This window comes from Sceloporus undulatus, chromosome 1 (genome assembly GCF_019175285.1).
Source record: "Sceloporus undulatus isolate JIND9_A2432 ecotype Alabama chromosome 1, SceUnd_v1.1, whole genome shotgun sequence".
Taxonomy (NCBI): domain Eukaryota; kingdom Metazoa; phylum Chordata; class Lepidosauria; order Squamata; family Phrynosomatidae; genus Sceloporus; species Sceloporus undulatus.
In genome coordinates, this window is record NC_056522.1 from 378,863,808 (window position 1) to 378,890,322 (window position 26,515).

A 26,515-nucleotide genomic window follows, 5' to 3' on the forward strand; every position below is an offset into this window, starting at 1 on the left:
GTTGGACTGGATCAGGGCCCTTGCAGTCTCTTCCAGCTCTAGGATTCTTTGAGACCCACTGAAAGTAAGACATTGGCAGCATGAGCTTTCCTAGACCTCAGTCTACTTCATCAGACGCTTTTGGTGGAGTGGGCAGCCAGGCAAAGGCAGGCTGTCTGTGCAGTTGGCAGTTTTTCCATGCTCACGGGGTCTTGTGCTGTAACCCCAGCGGATATGGAGGGACAGGCGCATGTGTGTGTATATAAACATCCCACTCGCTCTCAGGCCAGCATTCTCTGCAGACGCCAGCCACAGAGGCAGGTGGAACATCAGGGGTAAATTCTTCAGGAACATGGCCACAGCCTGAAAGACCCACCAAAAAAACTATGGAGGCCCACTGTGAAAGCCTTCAGCTTCATAAGAACAACAACAGCAACAACAACCCCAAACCCCCTTGACCTAATTGTGAGCATTGTGGACTACAGCTGCCAGAATCCCAGCCTATTGGCCAACGTGGCCGAGGCTTCTGGGAGCTGTAGTCCAAATTCTCTTAAAGGGCAGAGTTCGAGGTTTTCCTCTTTTGCTAAACAAGCCCCGCCCACTTTCTCGTGGGGGCGGCGCCGGAGGATGACGCACATCCGCGGCCCCGCCCCTTCCAGTCCTCCTCTGGAGCGGCTTCTCCGCTGCCTTTCCCGGCGTCGGCCGCTAGGGGGCGAGGGCGCGTTAGTGGGGCGGCTGCGAGGCCTGCCTGGAAACAGCGGAGCGTTTACGCCTGCGCGTTGGTGGCGCTGCTGCGACTGAGGCGGCCGCGGCCCAGCCTTGGCCGAGGAGGAGAGCGGCGTCGGCGGATGCGGCGTCGGCGGCGGGCGGCGGGTAGGCCCGGGGAGGGGGGGCCGTGAGCAGGGCCGCCCCTCCAGCAACAGAGCGGCTCTGAGGAGGAGGAGGACCGGGGAAGGGGGCTATGCAGCCGCCTCAGCTGCCCCCCTACGAGTTCCTCAGCGAAGAGAACGGGCAGAAATGGCGGGGGCTCCTCGTGCCGGCCCTCAGGAAGGTCAGTCAGTCAGCGCCGGCGCCCCCCCCCCCCCTCTCCGGACGCGCGCCCCCCCGCCCCCCCCCCCCCCCCCCGCGTGCACGCGCCCCCCCCCCCCCCTCTCTCTCTCTGCGGCAGGGAACGCCCCCTTGTCTCCGGGGCCTGAGGCTGCTGCCCCTTCAGGGCTCCCCGGTCTCCCCCGTCCTTCTCCCTCGCTCCCTCTGCCAAGGAACGCCCCCTTCGTCTCTCCTGGTCTGATCAGGGCTTCCCTGCTCCAAGGCCCAGTCTCCCCAGTCCCTCCTGCCAGGGAACGCCCCCCTCTGCCCAGGAGCGGTGCTCCCCATTCTGCCCCCTTCTCTAAGCCCCTGGCTCCCCATTCTTCCACTGACAGCGAACGCCCCCTTCTCTCAGCCCAGCGCTCCCCGTTCTCCTCTGCCAGGGAGCCTCCCCTTCTTCCTTCCCCCACCCCTCTCCCCCCCCCCCTTACGTCTCCAGGATGGCTTCCCTGTTTCCCCATTCCGCCCCCCTCCATTCTACTCTCCCCTCTGCCAGGGAATGCCCCTTCCGTCCAGGGGCTTCCCATTCTCCCCTCTTTCCTCCCTCTGCCAGGGGAGGCCTCCTCCTTGGAGTCTCTGCCCTGCTGCCCCCTCTCCTCTCTCCCTCCTCTTCTTCTAACACACACTCTCTCTCTCTCTCTCTCTTTCTCTGCCCCTTCTTTTCACAGTCCCTCCTTCCTCCTCTGCCAGGGAAGGCCCCTTTCTATCCAGGTCAGGTGGCCTGCTTCACCCAAGTGCTCCCCATTCTGCCCCCTTTCTTATCTCTCAGCCCAGTGCCCCCCATTCTCCCCTGCCAGCTAATGCCCCCTTCTGCCAGGGACAGCCACCCCACTTCAGCCCAGTGCTCCCCATTCTGCCCCACCATACCTTGCCAGTTACTTCTCTTACTGCTAGGGCACACCTCCATGTCTCTGAAGCACCTGCCATACCTAAACCATGTGTTCCCCATTCTGCCCCCTACTTTCTACTGTGTCTTGCAGTTTTCTCACTTCCTCAGTTCATCCACTTCCTCACCAAGGGAATGGTACCTTCTCTTTTCCAAGCCCCACTTCACCCAAGTGTCTCCCTATCATCATTCTCTTCATGGAAGACCCATTTCCCCATCAGGGCATGCCCTCATTTCTCCAAGGCAGTTCCTCTGGCTTGGCTGAGTCCTCCTCCTCTCTTCTCTGCACACATGCCTCCCATTTACCTCATCCAAGTATCCCCTCTGTGTCTTGGGGACCCTATTCCCACTTCTCCCAAAGAGGTTGCTCCACATCAGCCAACTGTTCCTTATTCTCCTCCTGCTCCTCCTTTGGATGCATAAGATGTTAACTTTTGTAGGTAGCTGGAACCTCTTCACTGTATTGACATACCTCTCAAATCAGATCACCCCATTCCCAACTTTATTTCTGTGTTTCTGCCCCAGTGTTTGAATCCTTCTCAACTCTGCTCCAGTCTCCCCTGATTTCAACCCTACTCATGACAAGCAGTTTCGGTTCTTCCTCAGGTTCATGTCAGATTCCTTCCACATGTCTCCAGTCTCATTATATTTGATAGGGTCAGATCTTGCAAATTTCTCTTTGTTTCTCCCCCCCCCCCTTTCTTTTCTTTTCTTTTCGTTTCTTTTCTTTGGTCATTAGCAATGCTGGCTGGGGCATTTTGGGTGTTGTAGTCCAAAACACAAAAAACAAAACCCAAAACTCTTTTCCAAGTTGTAGGTCAGATCTCTCTGCTCCCCTCATTCTCTCAAGAGAGAATCATTTGCACCAAATGTGTAGCTTTGTTTAGCAGATCAGCCTGCTTCCATATCCTCACATGTATCTTTTATCTCAAGGCATAGCATAGATGTCATTGCCTTATTAAAGCTCCTAAAAATTGGTAGAGCCGCTGAGGAACAGAGGTGGCCTGTGGTTATATATAAGACAACCCCTTCCTATATCACACACAGAGACATTCATCTCCGTAAAGAGCAGTGTCCCAGCCCCACTGCAAAGCTTCTGCTTCCCTTGTGTTCATAAATATGCAAGTGCCACTTGCCAGCACTATACACATGCTATATTCAAACCATACCATTCTACGGATCAGTCCCTTTCACTAGGTTAAAGCCTCTCTTTTTGTACTTACATGACATCTTGCTGCATGCCTGTAGCTGTCATCATTATCTCCAACAGACACTTCGGGGGGGGGGGGGGGAACCATGCCATTGCTGGCATTATACATTCAGAAGTACTAGCTTCTGTGTTGTTTGCATGCACAACAATCCTTGTACAGTTGTCCCTCCCCATTTGCAGCTTTGACTTTTGCTGATTTGATTATTTGTGGATTTGATTAATATGTTCCCTCTAGGAATCTCTAGGTCCTCCAGTGTGACTCTACTGTCAGCTTCTGCCAGACGTCATGCTGGAAGGCCTAGAGATTCCTAGAGAGAACATTTCTCTAGGCATTTGTAGGTCCTCCACTGCAATTTCGTGGTCAACCTCTGACAGATCTTGACCACAGAATTGCCCTAGATATTCCTAGAGAGGTGTTCTCCCAGGTAAAACAACATTGGTTTTTTTATTTGCATTTTTCCCACTTTCATGGGGGTCCTGTCCCCATAACCCCAGCAAACGTGGAAGGTCCACTGTATATAATATTTATCTACCTTGCTTGTCTGTATAATCCCTGCTCCTGTCACTCACAGATGCCTGTTTCTCCATTGCGTACACATAATTGGTATAACTTTCAATTCTTACTGCAAGTAAGAATTGAATTGCAATTCCTATTCCATGCTGTATGCACACACCTCTTAAAATGTTGTTATTGGAATACACCTCAATGTGATTTAGGGAGCATCCTATGTTCATAGTATTTACACCATAGTATTCTCTGTTAAACACCCTTTTACTCTTTGCCTTGCATGACACACACCCTCCTTGTGTTTGCTTGTGAGTTGTCTTCATCAGATTAGCGCTCCTCCAGGTTCCCTTGCTGAAGCAGTTAAGTTTGTATGTTGCAGGACACATTTTGTCAACTGACTACTCTACAGTCCTCAACACTATTCAGTTCAGAACAGAGAGGGATATCGTCTCAGGACTGAAGAATCCATGTGGGGAAATGAAAGGAACAAAAACTGTCCAGAATCATAGAGTTGGAAAAGACCATAAGGGCCTTTGAGTCCAACCCCCCTTTTACAATGCAGGAACTCTCAATCAAAGCACCCTCAACAGATGGCCATCCAGCCTCTGCTAAAAACCTTCAAAGAAGGAGATTCCATCACACTCCAAGGGAACGTGTTCAACTATCAAACAGCTCCTAATGTTCAGGTGAAATCTCTTTTCCGGTAGTTTGCATCCTTTGCTCCAGGTCCTATGCTCTGGAGCAGCACAAAACAAGTTTGTTCCATGCTCAATATGACATCCCATCAAATACTTTAACAGGACTATTATATCACCTCTTAACCTTCTCTTCTCCAGCCTAAGCCACTCCTCATAGGACTTTATAGTTTCCAGACCCTTCACCATTTTGGTTGCCCTCCTCTGGACACACTCCAGCTTGTCAACATCCTTTTTGAATTGTGGTGTCCAGAACTGGACTCAGTATTCGAGGTGAGGCCTGACCAAAGCAGAAGAGAGTGGCACTATGACTTCCCTTGATCTAGATTCTACACTTGTATTGATATAGCCAAGAATCACATTGAACTTTTTGGAAGCTGCATCACATTGCTAACTCATTTTCAGTTTGTGGTCTGCTAGGACTCCTAGATCTCTTTCACATGTAGTCTTGTTAATCCAGACTGTTGGAAGCCAGAGACCAGTTTAGGTGCTGGTCAGGAGGACCAGCGTAATACTGGGTGAGGCCTCTTCACCAACATGTCTTCTAAGCATATATCCATGTGTGCCTTGACCATCCATGGTCCTTAATGCTTAAGACATTCACCTGATCAATCTTCTCCAAAGAATTGAAAATTGCTCCAGTGCTTTGCCTGTGTGGCTGATTTTGCTCCAGTGTCAATTTTTTAACTGTAGGATCACTTTTTGGGCAGTTCCAAATTCCAGTTCATCTGGACTTAAGGCTTAATTATGTACCAAGTTGTTACATGTGTGGCATAACTAAAAGGGGCTGTTGTGTGATTCTGAATTTGTCACTCCATAGGTATGCTCTCTCTCTTTTAAAAATAGTCTATCTCCACACTTATGGTTTCTCTAAAACTGGAGAAATGGAAGACAGGATTCATAGCAAACAGTTTCCGAAATCTAGAATATATGAACATTGTGAAAGAACAAATATTATAGGAAGCTCATTGTCCTCCACTTCCCTAAATTTAGTGACAATTAGTTTTCATGGAGTACTGGCATGAGCCACAAATTTCTTTTAGTATTTTGATTATGCTAGAATATATTAAGGTTTCTGCTGCTTTGCCCTATACCCAAATCAAACGTAGTATACTTGAACCAGTTACTTTCTTTTGTGCACTAATTTGCATGCTCATAGTGTATGTTGCTCCTTTCCATTCAGAGGAAGAACAACACAAGCAGGTCTTCTTGCAAAAGATATTGGTTGGACTACATGAGAGAGCAGAGAAGGAGGGAGGCCATTTTCAGTACATTATTCAAGATGTTTGAAAATAAACCAGGAAGAAAAGTTATATAAAAAAACTGATGCATGAAATTTGCAGCATAGATGCTGCAGGTAACTGGTCACATTTTTTAAATTTATACTTATAAATTGATTTTTGCTTACATTTAGAATTTAGTTTTTGGTGTAGCTAATGCCATGTACTCATCAAACTTAAACCTGACTATTATTATTATTATTATTATTTTATCTATTATTATTATAACTTTTATTTATAAAGCGCTGTCAATTTACCACGGCGTGTAATACAATCTTTTTTAATTGGACGGGTTCCCTGCCCTCCAGGCTTTACAATCTAAAAAGACACACATGACATTAACATTAGGAGAACGGGAAAGATGGTGGCGGAAAGGGATTGAGGGCCAAGCAGTTCTTCTCTATTTCCGAGGCCTGGACTCACGGGGATGGGATGGACTGGAGGAAGGGGTTCCTTGGCTTCTTAAATGGATGGTTAATCTTCTTCCAGGGAGGCCTGTTGGAGTTAGCCTGCCTCCTTCGTAGGATAATACATATAAAATACATAGCAATACAGGAATGATTCAATAAAACCGGCAAACAAAAGAAACATCAAATAGCAAGTGACAGTTATGCAATGCCTGGGAAAGCTTCTCTGAACAGGATGGTCTTCAGCTCCGTTTTGAAGTTGGTTAAAGAAGTGATGGCTCTTGTTCGGCGAGGGGGGAAGAAGGTTCCAGGAGTGGAGGGTCAGCGAGTGAAAAAGGGCGGAATCCGAGTGGGCCAGAGGAAATCCTGGGCTGTGAAAGCAGACCTTGACTACCAGACAATGGAGGGCCCTAGTGGGAAGGTGAAGGAGAAAGAAGGTTTGATAAGTAAGGAGGGGCCAGTCCATGGTGGGCTTTAAACGTCGCACCAGCAGGAGCTTGTACTGAATGCGGAAAGGGAGGGACGAAGTGAAGAGGATGCACCACAGGAGAGATCTAGGTCACAGTGGTGGGCGGATCATGTGATATGTCGTGCAGCTCAACTGCTGCGACAGACAATTAGAGGACGGAAGGTGAGAAACAGGAAGCCAGCCAGGAGGGCATTACAGTAATCAAGTCGTGAGACACTAGGGCATGGACCCGGATCTTGGCAGTAGAGCGGGGAGATATGGTCAATTTTGCAATATTGTACAAAAAGAGTCACAAGCCTTGGCTGTGGTCTGGATCTCGAGGGATACACGAGGAAGAATCAAAGATAAACCAGACTGCGGGCTTGCTGGACTGGTTGAATAGAAATGTTGTCACAGAGCACAGAAAAGGAGTGTTGAAGGGTGACTTGGAGGAAACGACAGAAGCTCCATCTTGGACATGTTGAGCTTCAAACACGATGGCGCATCCACTGCGGACATGTGAGACAAGATGAAACTTGCTGTTCAAGTTTCTGTTGTATAACCACTAGCACCACATGCCCTTGACCAAGCATATGGACTCTTGAATTCAGTAGTGACAGTCGGCCCAAGCTGATTGAAAGACATTCTCCCTCGGTAGAAGACTCAGGGGCTTTACGCACAGGCCAAAAGGCCCATGTTCCCCTGGTCTTGCATTCTCTCTGAGCAGTGCAGAACAGTAGCCCTGGGCTGTGATCAGGCAGACTGGATATGGATCTGGTAGAGGCCCTTGTTGTCGTTGTTAGTCAAGACAGACTCATGGTGACCCTTTGGATGAGACATCTCCAAGAATCCCTATCCTCCATTGCTTTGGCCAGATCTTGCAAGCTCTTGCCTGTAACCCCTTGAACGAATCTATCCTGTGACATCTGGTCTGAAGCCTTCCTCTCTTTCTTTTATCCTCTACCTTTCCTAGCATTGTTTTTTCTAGTGACCTCTGCCTTCTCATGATGTGGCCAAAGTATGATAGTCTCAGCTTGATCATCTTTGCTTCAAAGGAGAGCCCTGGTCTGATCTGTTCAAGAACCCATTTGTTTGTCTTCTTGGCTGTCCATGGTATCCTAAGTACTGTTCTCCAGCACCACATCTCAAATGAGTTGGTTTTCTCTCTGTCTGCTTCCTTCCAGTCAGTTAATTAGACCCCTAATTCGGTCTTAAAAGACTGGCTGCTTGCAGCAGAGTTTCTCTAAAATTTTGCCATGACAGCCAGCAGGCCGAATGGGCTCATGTGGCCCTTGCCTGCCACCATTGTCACATCCTCTCTGATGGCCCCTGTCGCTACCATGACTTTAGAAAGGGACACTTTCCCACATAAATGTAGCCTTGTGCCCCATATTTGCCCTTACAGGCTGCAGAAGGTGCCTTCAGAAATATGTGATGGCAGCAGCACGTAAGAGGTGTGTGGCAGTAGCTCCATTGCATGGCGGTGTATGGGCATGTGAACACCTGCCTCTCACCACACCAGCCCAGGGACTGACCTCGGTGGAAACAGAGAACAGGATACCACAGGGTTGACCCATAGTATCCTGCCCATTTGTTTAGGCTCTGAGTAAATATAAAGGATACCCCCACCCACACACACAAATAGCTGCATCTATTATTTATCCCAAGTTCAAATAACATAATTAATAGTGTTACCAGCTTTTTTTCCATAGAAGCTGTTAGTCTTTCACAAACACGAATAGCCAGATATGTCAGAGTAAAGCAGCAGACTTGCTCACTTTCCTGGTAGTAAGTGTGAGTTGGTTCATCACACAGTAAATTCCATAGAATTTCTGCTTCTCAGTAAACTTGCACAAGCGCACCCAGGAAATAAAAGAACAGGCCTAGAGGATGAGTCCATTTACCCATACATTTACAAAAGACAATTTGACTGAATGCAGATGCTGAGGTGTTCTGAGTAAGGAAGCTTTTCCTCAGCAGTTACCAGTGAATGTTTTAAAACCCAGTTCCTGAGTTTTGCTTTCTATGAGCCTGCATTGGGCTATGTGCGCTTTTATTTTTAACCTTTCTGAATGTTAAATAAGGCACTGAAATCTGTTAACACTCAGGAAAAGTCTTTCCTGTACAGAATCTTTCATCTTTCTGAGGCTTAAAATCTGATAGCTGCATGAGCTTGGTAGAAGACAGATGGCAGGGATACAAATGGGTGGAGAACTTCATCAAGGGAAAACTACAAGGGAATTCCAAAAAACAATAAGGGCAGATCCATTTTCTACTTCATGGCGTATACTGTAGTAGCAAAACCCGGGTGGGGGGGGGGGGGAGAAGATAAAAACTTAAGATATTGGTGTAAGTTTCAGAAGTATGGCTGTTACAGACTTGGCTAGACACTACCTGGACCTCAAGTATGATAGTTCAAGAAATTAACTTTATTTTCATTATCTAATATATCCCAATGTTCTTTCTTGCATGTGTGCAGGAAAGTTCTGGGCTGATTACTTTAAGAGGTTCCCATAATTTATTACATTATTATAAATAAATTAGTATAAATTATTAAATTTGTTCTTATGTAAGAGATTTGTTAAAAAAAGAACTCAGCAATATGTACACCTCTGTTTTAATCAAAATCCAAGACACTTCTGGTCCCAAGCATTTTGGATAAGGGATACTTAGCCTATAACACCAGTTCTGAAGGAATTGCACTGGCTGCTAGTACATTTCTGCTCTGCATTCCAGGTGCTGGCAATAATATTTAAAACCCTAAACAGCTTAAGACCTCAGTATTTGAAGAAGCGCCTCTTTCTCTATATGTCAGCCCAAGAGTGGAGATAGTTGTCAGCCTTATCTCGTACCTGCAGACTTTCATCTGACTTAGTAAAACAAATGAAAATCTTTGCACAGGTTCAACAGCAAGTCCATCCCAACCTTTCAGCCAAAGAAGATTCCCTCCACTACATCGAGGAGCTAATCCTTCAGCTGCTGAACAAACTGTGTGTTGCACAGCCACGGACTTTTCAAGATGTTGAGGTATGCATGGCAATATATGCAAGTGGGGAAAAACAGGTGGGGTTTTTTTAAAGTCAGTTTTGGTATAGGAAATAGGAACTGAAAAACCTCTACTGTAATCCAAGGTATATGATAGTGGGAGAGAGAAAGCATTCTGCTTTCCTGACCTGACAAAATATGTGGTTTCACATTGTGGTTCCAGACCTGAGAAATTAGGAAAGCCTTTGCCTCAAGAAGCATTTCAAGAGAAAGGATATCATGCAGCTATTCCTTTTTTAAATTTTGAAGGTTTTTATTTTTTACAGTGGGCCCTTGGTATCTGCTGGGGTTTGTTTCCAGGATCCCCTTGTGGACACCAAAATCTGTGGAAGCTCAAGTCCCATTGTATACAGTGGTGTAGTAAAATAGTGTCCCTTATAGAAAATGGCAAAACAAAAGTTTGCTTTTTTGCATTTAAAAAAATCAGTTTTCACATGGATGGTTAAATCTGTGGATATGGAGAGCCAACTGTATTTACACTCAAAAGGGATCTGAGTTGCATACAAAAATGTTCCAGTATGTCAGTGTGGTATAGTGGTTTGAGTATTGGACTTTGACATGAGACCGGAGTTGAAATCCCTGCTTCACCATGGGTGGCCTTGGGCAAGTCACACACTCTCAGCCTCAAAGGAAGGCAAATGCAACCCACCTCTGAATAAAGCTTGCCAAGAAAATCCCATGATAGGTTTATCTTAGGGTCACCATAAGTCAGAAACAACCTGAAGGCACACAACAACAACAAAAGAAGGAAGGTAAAAATGCAAAAGAAAGAACAATCATATTAGTCATAAGTCCCTATAAAAGCTGACCAAATGTTGTTTGTAAATTTCATCTATACATCGTTGTTTCAAATGTTCCAAGCAGTGTTAGATCTTCTTTCCATGGATCACAGGTAGAGAACAGTTATCTTTATCTTTTAACAGTCAAAACAGTTATGAAAATTCATTTCCGTTGTCCATTTGTTCATTTCCAAGGAACAGGTAAATAGTTCAAAACAACATGAAGTCCCTGGATATCAAGGGATTTTGCAAAACCATATTTATTTGTGTGGTTATGTCTTCCTAAAACATAACTATTATGGAACAACTTCAAAACATAGTGTTAAGGAAATATTAGCAGTATTACATCTTCAGCTGTTTGCTGATTTTGAAAGCCCTTTCTTGAATACTGTAGATGCTGTGGCAACCAATATACCCGAAAGAGCAATTTCTGCTCTATAAGGCATAGTTGAATATCTGTAGTCACACTAGTTATAGATATTAAAACTGATGTCCATTGATTAGTCGGTATTGGATATTCCAATTCTCTATTCCATTGTTGCTGAAAACCTTGCATGTCATATTTATTTATAGATAACAGAAATATATATTGGTCTGGATACTTGGCTGGCATCAGTCAATGTCTGCAATATTGGAACTTTAGATGCACTTAAAGCTGCAGAGCCAAAATCTGGATTGTAATAAATGTTTCAATTGTAGATCTTGCCTTTTAGCTGACAGAAGTAGTTTAAGCTGCTCTTGCAAAATTGAAAAATGCAAAATATCATCAACACTAAGTACAGTATCTGATTTCAGATAACAATCCCATTGCCGGACCATACCTTCCATAAAAGTGGATCCTTATTCATTTTCAAATTTGGATTTCCTCAGATTCAGCGTGAGCATGTGGGTCAAAATTGCAGTTGACAAGATAATATTTGCCACACTTCTAATTGCTGAGATTGTTGACAAAACCCTGCCATTTTAAATAAAATTAGAACCAAGCACTGTCCATTTGAAGAGAGGTGCCAGAAATGAAGCCTCCATGCTGGATTACTTTCTTTTAGTGGACATATCCAAAAATTAATACAAGGTAGCGGACATGCCCAATGGTACATAAAAAGATCTGGGAGGCTGAATGTTCCCTCTTTGATCCTTTTCATTGGAGTTCTAAAAAGAGAAGAGCTTCCCCCAAAATCTTCTAGACAGTACTTTTAGTTTGTGAAAATAATTGCAAGGTATAAGTAGAGGAATTCCACAAATAACATAAACAGTTCCAGGAATCAGATTCATTTCAGTTGTGTTTATCTTACCCGCACAGACTCATCTTTAAGTGTGCCCATCTCTCTAGATGTTGTGCAGTGCCTTTTATCATTTTATTTATATTACGATTAATAATCTGAGATAAGCCTCTAGGGATAATGATGCCCAAATAAGTAATAGAATTTGGGCAAAATCAAAACTGCCATGCTTTAAATATGGTAGAGTCTCTCTTGTTTCCCACTAGTGGTATTTCTGACCTGGACCAGTTAACTAATACTCAGATATTTTACCAAAATTATTAGTCAACTGCATCAAAACAGAGACCAACTGCTGGGGCTTTGAAATGAGCAACAAAAGAACACATCCATTAATCCTGGAATTTTGTCTAATAGTACATGCTTAGGATTCCAAGCACAAGTTGAATAATAAAGGAAATAATGGACATCCCTGCCCAGTACCTCATTTCAGTGTAAATAAAGGATAAGAAAAAACATTAGTCACAACCTGTCTCCGAGCGCTGAATATAAATTTTAATCCATTTCAAAAATACTGTACTTTAGGAAACCCAAAATTAGCCAGTACTGTGAAAATGAGCAGCCTGTAAATTTTATCAAAGGCCCTCTCAGTACTTAAAGAAATAACAGTTGGCTGATCATTTCTCTCTGAGTTTGAAGTAATTCGCAACCAATCAAATATTGACTCCTGTTTTTGATAAATCATCTGATCAGGATTTACCGAGGATGAAATGACTTTTTGTAGTCTATTGACTGAACTATCTGTCCATATTTTTATATCACCATTAAGGGCATAGGGTGGTAATTAGCACAGCAAGTATGATCCTTATCAGATTTAAGTGTCAGAGTGTGATAGGCATCATTTAATGATGAAGAGAGGTAGTCAGTCTGCTTTTATAGAAACCTACGACTGACATGGTTATTGTAAAGTCGAAGGCTTTACAATATGTAAGGCTTTACATATTTACAATATGTTTAACATGGTTATTTCTTCTTCTGTTGTATTTTTATTTTCCTGCATTTGTTATACAGTACTGGAACATTATTGTAGGTAACAATCTCTTTTGAATTTAATTTTTTAAAATGTTTTTTTAACGTTACTCTTGTGGGAACAAAGGTTTTTCGGAGGAGAGCAGGATGCCATTTTAGAGAAAGAAATGTCCTCTGAAAGAAATTGGAGTTTTTCTTATTTTCCTTGAGATTCCAGCAGATACTTTCAAATCCTGTTCTTACATTTGGGCAGGAGAGAGTTCAAAAGACCTTTCCTCACCCAATTGACAAGTGGGCCATTGCAGACGCACAATCTGCCATTGAGAAGCGAAAAAGAAGAAACCCTCTCCTGCTGCCTGTGGATAAAATACATCCCCTTTTAAAGGTATTTTGTACCATGTGCTGTCTACTGGTGTTAAAAAAGTACCTACCTATTTACATGGCATACTATATGTATTAATGGAGGAATTCAAAGATATAGCTGTGTTAGCCTGTAGGATCAGTGTGTAGAGAGTAGACATCTCTTTACATATATGTATTAATGCAAGCGTCTTTGGAACAACAACTTCTCAGAGAGAGTTTTGAACCCAGGGAAACTGACTTGGGCGGGTTATAGACTGCGCATTTGGGGCGGTCTGCACCCGGCCCTTTCCCCGCCGGATCGGGGCCTCAGTGTGCAGAGCGGCAGCCGCTGAGGCCCCAATCTGCCGCTTTTCAGGCTGCGGGGAAGCGGCAAACCGCCGCTTCCCCGCAGCCTGAAAAGGGGTGTCCCTGGGGCTTCAAGCCCCAAGGACACCCTGCGGCAGTGGGGAGAAGAGAAAGGGGCTGCTTGGCCCGTCTGAAGGCTGCGCCCAGCGGACTAAACCAGGAAGGAGCTCCGAAACGGAGCTCCTTCCTGCTCCGTGTTCAGGGCGCACTAAGCGCCCTGGCGTGGAGCAAGGACGTCACATCCGCGCCGCCTCGTCTAGAGGTGGCGCGGCCATGATGTCCTCACGCCGGTGGCCATATGGAAGGGCCGCCGCCGTTTCCTGCGTGACGAGCACGCACTAGGGTTAGGGCAGTTCGGAAGCACTGCCCTTTTGTAACCCTAGTGTGTGCTCGTCACGCACTAAAGTGCCGGTTTGTAACCGACCTTGGTGAGCAGATCTGTTCCTTTCACACACCAGTGCTAACTGAGCAGTGCACTGATTTGAAAGACCTGCATTACCTTACACAGCCCTTTGAAAATTTAGGGCAAGGGACATGATTTGCATCTTCCTGGATCCTATTAAATTCCATCCCACTCCCACAACTGTACAAATATACTTTATGCCTGAGGCCATAATACTTCTTGGTACTCTATCCAAGGAAGTGGGTTTATATCCATGAAAGCACTTGCAAAAATAAAGACAAGTTAGTCTTAAAGGTGATGCCACATTTCTTTTCTTTGTTTTTTCTTCAGTCCAAAACACACTGCAGAAATAATCCAGTATGAGACTGCTTTAACTGTCCTGGCTCAATTCTAGGAAATTCTGGGAACTGTATTTTGTGAGACATTTAGCCTTCTCTATCAGAGAGCTCTGGTGCCACAATAATCTACAGTTCCTAGGATTCTCTAGCACTGAACCAGAGCAATTAAAGAATCGACTTATTTCTGCAGTGTGTTTTGGAACTTCCTGCTCTTTATGCTGCAAGAAACTAATATGGTTACTTCTTTGAAAATCACATTTGGTTTGCCATTTTTAATCAGTTTCCTGAATCCTAGTTGAGAGGTTTTCAAATTAACCAATTCTGCCCTTGGAGTGTTCGAAGAAACAGTCATAAAGAGTTTCCCATAGTCCTATGCAATGTGCCTTCCCTTCTTTAGTGTGGAAGTACAACCAGTTTATATTGCAACATTTATTAAAAGACTTTCCTTTTGCCCAGAAGTTGTTTTTTTATAAGAACCACAAAACAGACAGATACAAATACTGCCCCATGTTCACATAGTGAAAGTGAATAAGGAAGGGTGAAGTCAGAAGGAACAGCAAGGGCACCAGGCTGTCTGTCCTATGCAGGGTACTAAAGGATAGTTGGACTGCATATTCTGATTCTTAGCAGGCAGATGTAAACTGTTCTTGCTGTATACAGGATGCTTGGCCACCGCTCTCCCTAATTTCATACCCACAATCTGTGCCATTGCCACCTTCATTCCCAACCAGCCTATCTGCCTTTAGTCAAATGCAAGTGGAATTAATGTGACTGCTCACACATTATTTTTTTCTATATTTTCAGGAAGTTCTTGGTTATAAAATAGATTATCATGTATCCCTTTACATTGTGGCTGTCTTGGAATATATCTCTGCTGACATCTTAAAACTGGCTGGCAATTATGTGTTCAACATACGGCACTTTGAGATTTCTCAGCAAGACATTAAAGTATCAATGTGTGCTGACAAGGTAAGGTGCTGTGCAGTATTTGGGCTTCTACCAGCACTTCAGATGCATCCTGAGTCATTGTGTGTGTGTGTTGTTTCTCTGCTTAATAGTGGTTCTGCCTGGCCATTATTTACGGTGTATTTTTCATTTATGTGTAAGCAATATGCCCACATTTCTGAATCATCAGACTCTTCCCTGTGGTGATGTGAATGCTTTCTCTCTCAAAATGTTTACTAAAACAGTGTGCAGTTCTGTAATTTTCTTTCAAGCAATAACTTCATGTTTTACTATGAAACATTTGATTGTCTCTGAAATGTCTTCCTTCTTCTTAGGTATTGATGGATATGTTTGATCAGGATGACATTGGCTTGGTTTCTCTCTGTGAGGAAGAACCCTCCTCTTCTGGTGAACTGAATTATTATGATCTCGTTAGGAGTGAGATTGCAGATGAACGACAGTATCTGAGGGAGCTGAACCTGATCATAAAAGTATTTCGAGAAGCTTTTCTGTCTAACAGAAAGTTATTCACACCTAATGTAAGTCAACTTTCTCCCTACACTGTTTTGTGTTTAAAATATTTGTATAGGAAAATAAAGTTGGAAGCATCCCTTTCCCCAATTTTTTACCGTACTCTTTAGAACAAAACAAAACAAAAAGGGGGGGGGGGGATACAGTTTTGAAGCAGAAGCTTCTTTTAAGGGGGAGGGAATTGAGCTGGAGTTGGATGGGAATGAGAGAGTGAGAGATTATAAGGAATTCCCATAAAGAACAAAGAAAGAAGTGGTTTATTGCTCTTAGGAAATAAGTTTAAAATAAATTAAGGATTATCTCTTTTCTCTTACATCTAAAGTTGTGACCACATTGAGTCACATCATTATGATAAAACACTAAAAAAAAACTGATGAAAAATTAATGCGTAAAAGCCACAATGAAAACCCAAGTATATAACAACTGTGAGTCATAATGAATCCTGAGTGTGTTTCTAAAAAGAGAAGATGTGTATTGTTTTCTAAAGGTGTTTTGATTGGTTCACAGAACATGGAGATGTTTTGTGTAAATTGTGCTGATGTAAATGCAATTTGGGCATTCTCACTAAACTGGAACCAAGTTGAGGGATTTTGATCAAATAGCTGGATGTTGAGGTGGCGATGGAGCAAAACAGCCATATTCAGAATGGTTCTCTCTTCCTCAGGACATTGACATGATCTTTAGCAACATCACAGATATTCATGAACTGACAGTGAAGCTCTTGGGGTTAATTGAGGACACAGTAGAAATGACCGATGAAAGCAGTCCTCACCCTCTGGTTGGCAGCTGTTTTGAGGATCTTGCAGAGGTGAGTTGACAAAGCTGCTCACATAGTAAATACTTGGTCTATTTAGTAACTGTGCATAGGTTTTCGTAGACTTGGCCTACTTAGTACCTGTGTATAGGCTTTTTTAAAATTGGTGTACATAGTACTTGTCCATAAGCTTTCGTAGGCTTGGTATACTTAGTAATTCTTCATAAGCTTTTATAGACTTGGTCTACATAGTAACTGTCCATAAACTTTTGTAGATTTGGTCTATTTAATAACTGTGTATAAGCTTTTGTAGCCTTGGTTTACTTAGTAACTATCCATAAGCTTTTGTAGACTTAGGTCCAAAACACATTGCAGAAATAATCCAGTTTGAGACCGCTTTAACTGCCCTGGCTCAATTGCCAGGGAATCCATTGTAGTTTATTGTGGCACCAGAGCTCTCTGGCAGAGAAGACCCAATGTCTCACAAAACCACAGTTCACAGAATTCCCTAGCATTGAGCCAGGGCAGTTACAGCTGTCCCAAACGGGATTGTTTCTGCAGTGTGTTTTGGACCTTAGTAGACCAGGTCTGTGAAAGCTTATGCTACAAATTTCTTTCTCATAGTCTCAAAGGTGCTACAAGATCCCTTTGCATACTAACACAGCCGTGTATCTGAAGTACATTATTGTGTCTGCCTTAGATACTGTTTCAAAGACATTTTTGTTCAGATAATGTTGACATTAAGCCATGTCAACCTCCAAGAGACTGGGATCAAATCAGACTGGATGGTATCTTATTTTATAAGTTACCCCATCCCAGGAAATAATGTACAGTTCCTCCAGCTAATGTTTATGTTAACTTGGGATACTTAACTTCCTTTCCTAGGAACAAGCCTTCGACCCATATGAAACCTTATCACAGGACATCCTTTCTCCCCAGTATCATGAACATTTTAATAACTTGATGGCTAAACCTGCTGTGGCTTTACATTTCCAGGTAAGTGGAATTTTGTGTATATCTTTTTACAACTGGGTGGACAACTGCTGGAGCAGGGGCTGTAAGGACACATTTTTCCTGAATCAGAGGCCACAGAACATCATATCAGCCTTTCTGAAGGGGTTCAGGGATTGTTTTTTGTGGGTTTTTTGGGCTATGTGGCCATGTTCTATAAGGATTTATTCCTGACATTTTGCCAGCATCTGTGGCTGGCATATTCAGAGGGAATGTATCGAGAGCAGAATTGCCATGTTTTCTCATTTTGGGGAGATTTGGAAGCAAAAATAGCTTATTGCCATTAATCGCCGTCATGTTGACTTCATCCTGACCCTATGAATGAGAGACTCCAAGTCACCCTATTCTCAACAGCCCTGCTCTGGTCATGCAGACTCAGACCGAGACTTCCTTGACTGAGTCTGTCATCTGGAGTGGTCTTCCTCTTTTTCTACTGCCTTCCAACTTAGCAAGCATTATTGTCTTAATGTATCATGTCTTTTTATGATAAGTCCAAAGTACGACAGTCTCAGTTTAGTCATCTTGGCTTCTAGGGAGATTTCAGGCTTCATTTGTTGCTCTTTTTAGCAGTCCATGGTAGAACTCTCCTTCAGCACCATATTTTGAAAGAGCAGATTTTCTATCACCTTTCTTCACTTTCCAGCTTCCACAACTAAACATAGTAATGGAGAATATGTGATATGGACCATCCTGATTTTAGTATTCATTGATATATCTTTGCACTTTAGGGTCTTGTCTAGTTCCTTCACAGCTGCCCTTTTAAGTCCTACTTGTCTTCTGATTTCTTAATTGCAACCTTCTGTCTGATATAACTATTGAGCCAAGACATGGAACATTTTGAACTATTTCAATGTCATCATTGTCTACTTTAAAATTTTCTAATGCGTCACAAACCGCTCTTGAAAATATTAAATGGATGAGTATGAAAGTTTTAGGAGTGACTTGTGGAGCTTGAGGTCTATAAAAATGGGATTGAGAACTGCCTGCAGCCCATGTGTCTCACTTTCTCCATCCCAAGTTTAGAAGAGAGCTACCCAGTCTTTCAGTCAGATGATTCTCAAGGGCAGTTTGCAATCTGTGAAAGGAAAAACAGAATATACTCCCCTTCTTACTTTCTTGTACACATGTATGCAAAACCACAGCTCCTCTCTGTCTGATGCCTAAAGCAACAGGCAACTTCATCTAAAGATTTCCCTCTGGAGGGATGGGGAAACAAGGTGTCTGTACCTGTTCCTTTAGTGTTTTTTCCCCTTGCTACGATGCATTTCCATGGGGCGGGAGTCTTATCTCTCCTTGTACCTTGGCTCCTTCTTGGATGGCAGATGCCAGAGTTTGCTTTCCTTGTTATGCACTCCCAAAAGCTTGTGTGTGTTCTTTGGGTTGCTCACACCTGCTGTGTGTGGTGATCTTTCAAAGATTTGAAGACTCATATCATGTCCAACTGCACCACTATTCTAGGTTAAACATAAGCCAGTTCCTTCAGCCTTTCCTCGTACAACCTCATTTCCTTATTGCTGGTTATTTTAATTGCTCTCAATTGAATCTTTTCCAGTCTGAGTTCATCTTCCTTGAAGTGTGGCACCCGAAACCAGACATAGTGCTCTATATGAGATTTGAATAAAATACCAATAGACTAGACTGAAACAGGCATCTTCTGCATTTAAATCAAATGCTCCACCATTGAGCGGTGGCTCTTTCTAAAAAGTCTGTTTTAACTGGTTTAGATGTTGCTTCGCCCACTGTGCTAGTATGACATTCTCTTGAAGGCCTGCTGTTTTTAGGCTGCCCCACAGAAAGCAACTTGATTATAAAATCAATGCAATTTTGAATGTTGCATGTGTTCTTCCCTGTGTGGTCTTTCATATGGCAACCACTGAAATAAGGCTTTCTTTCTCCTTCAGTCAATCGCTGATGGCTTCAAAGAAGCAGTGCAGTATGTCCTCCCACGCCTCATGTTGGTTCCAGTATACCATTGTTTGCACTACTTTGAATTATTACAGGTAAGAAGACGCTCTTTATCATTCATTGTAAAATACATCAGTTGGCCACAACATCTTAGCTTTAAAAACCAAATAGCTCCAGCCAGTCCACCCATGCTTTGTATTTTTCTGTCTGTTACTTGCTTTGAAGAAAGTAAGATGACAGACAGATGATCAGTGTTGTGTCCTACCAATCTAAATAGTAAGATCTGCAATCTCTAGGCAAGAAATTACACGTCTTGATCCACTTTGGCTGAAAAGATTTAGTTTTCATTAATGTAACTGGTGTTCAAAAGGTTGTTTTCCTCTCAGTGGATACTGGGGTTGGAAATGCATTTCTTCCATATGCAAGGGAAAGAGAAGAATTCATTGAAATGTCCAGCATGCAGTTAATTTTCAGTGTTTATTGCATTAAGAACTAGAACATAGGGGTTTGGCACATCCAGGAGTATCTTGCCTGCTGAATAGAGCAGGATAGGGAACAATTGTCTGTACAATCAGAAGGGAGTATGCATATGAGTGTGACCTCTTCTGACCTGAGTAAGCAGCCCTGCACAAGCTCACACTTGTGCAGGAGACATTTTGATGTAAAAAGGGGGCTTGTTGTCTGTTTGAAAACATAGGGTGGAGACTTACGGTTGGTATAGCAACCATGGGAGGTCTGAAGCTTTACATCCAGGTTCTAACATACTGTTAAAACAGGACCAAACAAAAATTGAAAAATAAAAGATAAAAGTTCCTCTCTTTTTTTTAAAAAAAAAAGTAATTTAGAGATGAATCATAGAGTTGTAAGAGGTACCAAGGGCCATTCAGTCCATCCACTCCCATCCAGGAACACAGAATCAAGCACCCCCAAAGAATGAGGCTCCTTCACACTCCACAGGAGCGTGTTCCACTGTTGAACAGCTCTTACTGTCAGCTCTTACGGTGCAGTGGTTAAATGCCTGTACTACAGCCACTTACTCAAAACCATAAAGTTGCAAGTTCAATACCAGCAAAAAGGTATTCAGTACCAGCAAAAGGGCTCAAGCTTGACTTAGGCTTGCATCCTTCCGAGGTCACTAAAATGAGTACCCAGTTTGTTGGGGGCAATTAGCTTACAGTTGTAAACCACTTATACACTGTTAGTTCAGTATGAAGTGGTATATTAATGAAGTTGTTTGTTTGTTATTGTCAGGACGTTCTTCCAAAAGTTGAGGTGGGGTCTCTTTTATTGTAAGGAGATGTTCTTTCGTCTTGAAATATTGTTTTGAGCCTTCAAGTAATTTCTGACTCAACAGTGATCCTAAGGCCAACCTGTCAAGGTTTTCTTATCAGGGGTTTGCTTTTGCCTTCCTCTGAGGCTAAGAGTATGTGGCTTGCCCAAAGTCACCCAATGGGTTTCCATAACTGAGTAGCTATTTGGATCCTGGTCTCCAGAGCCTTTGTCTAACTCTCAAACCACTGCACTATGTTGGCTTCAAGAAATATTACATAAATCTTTTTTTTTCCCCTCAGCAGTGGCTGAGCCCTGATGGAAATAATATCTCTTCTCTTTTCAGCAATTACAAGAATGTAGTGAAGATGAAGAAGACTGTGAATGCTTAAAACAAGCCATCACAGCTCTCCTGAATCTCCAGTGTAGCATGGAACGTATATATAATAAACACTCACCTAGACGCCGGCCTGGGTAAGAAAATTAGCTCATTGTTTTAGATGAACCTGGCTGGAGTTTGGGACCTTTCAAAACAGTAGTGAGTGGGATAACATTTGGAGAGGAAGGTGATACCATTGGGGGAAACTGTGGCTGTCTCTTCATTCTGTTAGAATAGCTTCCTATACTCGATTTAAATTGCAAAGAAGGGGCAAAGCACCAGCTAAAAGGGTCACAGTGGAAGAGATTGTGGGAGTAGTAGAAATGTGGGAAAGACACCAAAGCTGGTGGCTGTAGACTTTTTCTGTATATCTGGCTGCCCTGCGGGTGAGGTTGTTTGTAAAGCTAAAGGTGATTTGGGAAGAGTAGTTTGGAAAACCACCTCTTCAGTGGCATAGATTATTTTCTAAGTCTCCCTGCCAGAGTGCCTTGCTCCACTTGAAGTTAGGTGCTTGAAAATAGGCCATTCATATCCAGAGTTGTGTTCTCCTGCTGCTAGTACCACTTCCCTCCTTGCATGAGCCGAAGGAAAGGGCATTATGCTACCATAGGACATCAACAGGATTTTTAACCTTAATTTTTTTAAAGACACAGTCTTTAAGCATAGGCATCAAGAACTCAGACTGTCTTTATTAAGCACGTTTTCAGTGGTAATGCAGGGTATATAACAGATGGCTGACATCTGTGATGTTCCTGTTAGATTCGATTTTATGTGGTTCTTTGGTTTAGTTTTCGCTTTAAAATGGTCTTTCACTTAAAACTATTTAAAATGATGGCTAGCTTTGCAAGGATGTGTAGTTTATATTAAAGCAGACAGCATAGTTCGATCCTTGATCATTGTTTCCCATTCACAGCTGCCAATACTGGAAAGACTATATACTAATAAAATGTGTGTTTTAGGGAGCCGGTGTTTTGGTTCTACAGCCGCCAAGTAAGAAGCAAGCACTTAGCCATTAAAAAAATGAATGAGATCCAGAAAAACATTGACGGTTGGGAAGGCAAAGACATTGGCCAGTGCTGTAATGAATTCATAATGGAAGGGACATTGTTTAGAATAGGAGCCAAGCATGAGCGGCACGTCTTCCTTTTTGATGGTTTAATGATCGGCTGCAAAGCCAACCATGGACAATCGCGCCTTCCGGGCTGCAGCAATGCAGAGTACCGACTCAAGGAAAAAATCATCATGAGAAAGGTCCATATAGTGGATAAAGATGATACATGTGAATACAAGAATGCTTTTGAACTGGTCCCTAAAGATGAAAGCAGCTTCATCTTTGCTGCCAAGTCTGCTGAAGAAAAGAACAACTGGATGTCCGCACTGATCTCCCTTCAGTATCGCAGCACTCTGGACCGAATGTTGGATGCCGTATTGTTACAGGAAGAGAATGAGCAGCCCCTGCGACTCCCCAGCCCAAGTGTCTATCGCTTTGCCGTAGAAGACTCTGAAGAGAACATTGTTTTTGAGGACAACCTTCAGAGCAGAATTGGAATTCCTCTGATCAAAGGCGGGACTGTGGTGAAGCTCATTGAAAGGCTCACCTACCACATGTATGCAGGTATCTGAACGTTCTCCTTTGTGGACCTTTGCCATCTGCACTGCTTTGTTGGCCTTGGGCAAGGGTGGACAAAGTGCAGCTCTGGGGTTGTATGTGACCTCCCCCAAGATGTTTTTGTTACCCTTCACCCCTCCGGATTCTCCAGACCAGCCATTTCTGGTCAAAAAGGATGGTAAATGCTTTTAGGTTGCAAGGCCTACCTGTACTGTTTAAAATCAAAAATACTGTACCCATTTTTATTTTTTTGAGAACTTGAAGTGGATATCCTGCCACTTTAGGTTCTTTGTTTAAAGTTTTGATAGTGCATGTAGCCCGCAAAGGATCTCAGGGAATAAAAGTGACCCCCTGGACCCACTGCAATTGCCCAACACAGGCCTATAGGAAGGGGTAGTTGTTAACTAAAGCCAAGTCAGTGGCACTTAATTTGGGACTATGTTAAACGTGTTCTTATTTTCCTTTCTAGATCCTAATTTTGTACGTACTTTTCTTACCACGTATCGCTCCTTTTGTAAGCCTCAAGAACTCCTCAGTTTATTGATAGAACGGTGAGTTAAGAAAAAACTCTACCCTATCCCTGTGTTTGGTTTTCATTGTTCCATTTGCAGGATGAAGTGCCCATTTTGGTGTTGTATGCAATCAGGTTAAATGTTGGCACATTCATCTTGGAACACATCACTCCAAGATCTTCTAAGGCTCCCTGTTGCCCACAGTCCATTAAATGCTTAATTAAATAATGCTTTTTAAAGGGTTTGTGTGGTCTGGTGCACAGTTTAGACTACACTAAAAATAGAATAGGCATTGCCTTTTTAGAAGTCTTTGGCTCTTAGCTTTGCAGTGAGAGGTGTAGCTGTGAAGAAAGAGTTGAATATGGGAAAGAGAAAAATTGGAAACATCTAGTCAGTTTTTAATGCCTTCTAATTACACAGTTTTTTGAGTGAGGCTCTTTAATGAACACTTGTATAAGCATTAAAACGGACTGTCCTAGCTGATTGGCATAACAGCAAAATAGTACCTGGGATGTGATGGAAGGATGGAAGACAGCAGGCTATAAGTAGAGGTTATAGTGGCATTAAAAAAAAGTTTCCTGATCTGAAGAGAATTTTTTAGCAGTGTTGTTGTTGCTGCTTACTCATTTTTAAAAATAAAACAGCTATAGAAATTTATCCTGAAGGCATAGTCTTGTTTAATGGTTTTGTTTTTTTAAATCTTAGTAATGATTCCCCAAACTGGGAATGTGTCAGATCTGCTGATTTGGTATAGACCAAAATGTGAGACTCAGTTGTGGTGTAGTAAGAGGGCATGTACAAAGCTGAATAATGTTCCACTAGTATTCCATTCTGGGGTGTAGGGTGAGAGCCAGGACAGTATAAATAATGAGGTGTTTGTTGAGGTAGTGGAAATTTTCTTTTCTCTACCACCTTTGCTGTTAGAAAGCTTTTGGCTCCTGTAGAGCCAGAATTATTAGAATTGAGTTTTGCAGTTTATGAAATTTAGTGTCATTGAACCAATAGTATAAATCTGTCTTCAGTCACTTCACAACACCTGCAGTAACATACACCTACTTGCAATTATATATGCCAGAATGTGTTTTAATGTATTTCTCGTTTTTTTTATTCTGGAATGCCTTTAGTTTATGTTCCAACTTCTTAAAATTATTATTATTACTAGATTTGAAATCCCAGAGCCTGAGCCAACAGAAGCTGATAGGCTGGCGATAGAGAAAGGAGAACAGCCCATCAGCGCAGACCTTAAAAGATTTCGCAAGGAATATATCCAGCCAGTACAACTCAGGTTTGAGCTTCTTCTCTTCTGTAGGCAACAGTTGTCACATTCAATGGTGGGAAAACACAAATCACACCTCACTTGGGAAGAAATTATTGGGGCCCTTTCACTCCATACCACTCTAGCACTGCAATTCCACTTCAGCTGCCTTGGTAACATCTTGTGGAATGCTATGGTTTGTAGTTTAGTAAGGCCCTAGAGATCTATGGCTGAAAATTCCAAATAACCTTTCCTAAGCTGCAAATCCCAGAATTCCATATGCTGTTGTCATAGCAGTTAAAGTAGAATCGTAGTGATAGAATTGTGTAGTGTGAAGAGCTCCTGGTTTGTTAATACAGGAATATAAAACACTAAGAGTTTGTCCAGAGAATCCTTGGATTTGTGGACCAAGAACTGCTGTGTGACGGTAGCTTTGGGTGTGTGCTGGGAAGGTCAAATAGCACAGTTCACTTAGAAACAGTGTGAAAGCCTTTAGGAAATCTCTCAGGCTGCTCCACTTGCAAAATTAGGGGGTTATACTATGGTCTCAACTTATACGAAATTGTATATAGAACTGCATAGAATTTTACTGACATACATTATGTAAAGTGGCACATTGAACTGCCTAAAGCAGTGTATACATTCAAGGTGTCATTACAGCCCTTCCCGGGAGTAATAGTTCACCTTATTACAATTACAATCATGATTAGTATGCAAAGGAGTCTGAAAACTCCTGAATGTTTTACACAAATGTACATATTAATGATTAATGCAGGCCTTCCCTTCCTAGTTCCTCTCCCGGTTTACTGTGACTTACGTCGCTCTGTCCACCAATTCTTCTCTTAAATTTAATGTGAAGAATTACATTAAAATTAAATAAAATTCTTGCCTCAAGAAGAAGAATCCTCCCTCCGTACCTACTGTCATCATCAGACCTGGGAGGGAGTGAAAAAGTCAGCACCAGTTCCATCAGGTCTAGCTATGAATTCTGTGACTTACGTCACTCTCTTTAATCTTATTTTATTGCATTTTATTGTATTCTTTGTATTTTTATTGCTGTAACCCACCCAGATTCCTTGTGATTGTGCAGGCTATAAATAAATTATTATTATTATTATTATTATTATTATTATTATTATTATTATTATTATTAATGAGACTCTAAAGATCACAAGATAGTATGCCCTTTGGGATCAAGGACGGGGCTATGCCATACTGTCATTTAGGGGTGTGTGTGTATGTTTGTGTTGTTTTGTTTTAAAGAGGGAGAGTGATGTTTCATTCTGCAAGCCTGTATACACTCACCTTGGAGTAACTCTTTGAATTCAAAGAGACTTCACTTCTGGGTGAATTGGATAGGACAGTACTGGCAATGTTGTGAACAGAAGGGAAATGGATACCCTTCAGGGAAAACTGCTTAATACAGTGCGCCCACGTCATACGTGGGTGTGCTATATGCGGCTTCCAGCATATGCTGGAAGGCGCACAGGAAAACCGTCTCCCGCGTCCAGAAAGAAGTAATGGGGCACGCCAGGTGCGTGCCGCAAGAATGAGCCCCATTGTTTCTAATGGGGCTTGAGTTTACACGGTTTTTCCCTTATGCGGCGGGGTCCAGAACGAATCTCCCACGTAAGGGAAGGGCCAACTGAAAAAAGAAGCAACAGTTGTGAAATTTTAGCACTTTGATTTTTTGAAACTCAGTAACTGCCAGTTTTATTTTTGGACTAGATAAATGCTTCTGTCCTTAAAGGGTACATCTTTGAATAAAGATGGAAAGTCTGTATAAGCCGATCGCTGGAAAATTTCTGAAAATTTCTGAAAACCATTGAAGGCTCTTGAAAAGAGACCATAATGAGTGGCTGGGGAAGCTTTGGCCCACCAGGTGTTGTTACATTATAGTTCATATCACCTTCAAGCATCCTAGCCATTGATGTGCACTGAGAATAATTGTATATTAACAGCTGGAGATCCACTGGTTCCCTTTTATTGTAATTCAGAAAGGAAAACAGAAGCATTTAGCAAAACTGATGTGTAGATGTTGTCCTTAATAAGGAACCAACCACCAGCGGATTAAGCCGTTACCATGTCACATTAGACCATGGAGAAGGAGACATCTACACCCATCTTTGCACTGTCAGTGAGATTAGTACAGGGTACCATGTCCAGTCTGGCCAAGCCATCTTTATATTTATTCATCATTATTAACCTAATAAATGTAGACCCTGCTTTTCTCCCAGCAAGGGACTCAAAGCAGTTTACAAAAAATTTAAAGTACAATCAAGTTAAAATTTTATTATTGTTTTTGTGTCCCTTGAGGTTTTTCCTGA

The 26,515-nt window shown here is 42.6% G+C and overlaps 1 protein-coding gene across 1 annotated transcript in view; it reads left to right on the top strand.

Moving 5' to 3' along the window:
* Positions 1–742: 742 nt before the first annotated feature.
* The window catches only part of SOS2 (SOS Ras/Rho guanine nucleotide exchange factor 2), a 42,898-nt gene continuing 17,125 nt past the window's right edge, over positions 743–26,515 (top strand). Inside the window, 12 exon segments of the mRNA XM_042460989.1 lie at positions 743–1,030; positions 9,401–9,526; positions 12,823–12,954; positions 14,823–14,987; positions 15,299–15,502; positions 16,159–16,302; positions 17,134–17,244; positions 19,161–19,259; positions 20,780–20,907; positions 21,772–22,427; positions 22,891–22,972; positions 24,096–24,218. Of these exon segments, the coding sequence (XP_042316923.1) occupies positions 941–1,030; positions 9,401–9,526; positions 12,823–12,954; positions 14,823–14,987; positions 15,299–15,502; positions 16,159–16,302; positions 17,134–17,244; positions 19,161–19,259; positions 20,780–20,907; positions 21,772–22,427; positions 22,891–22,972; positions 24,096–24,218 (2,060 nt within the window). The 5' untranslated portion in view covers positions 743–940.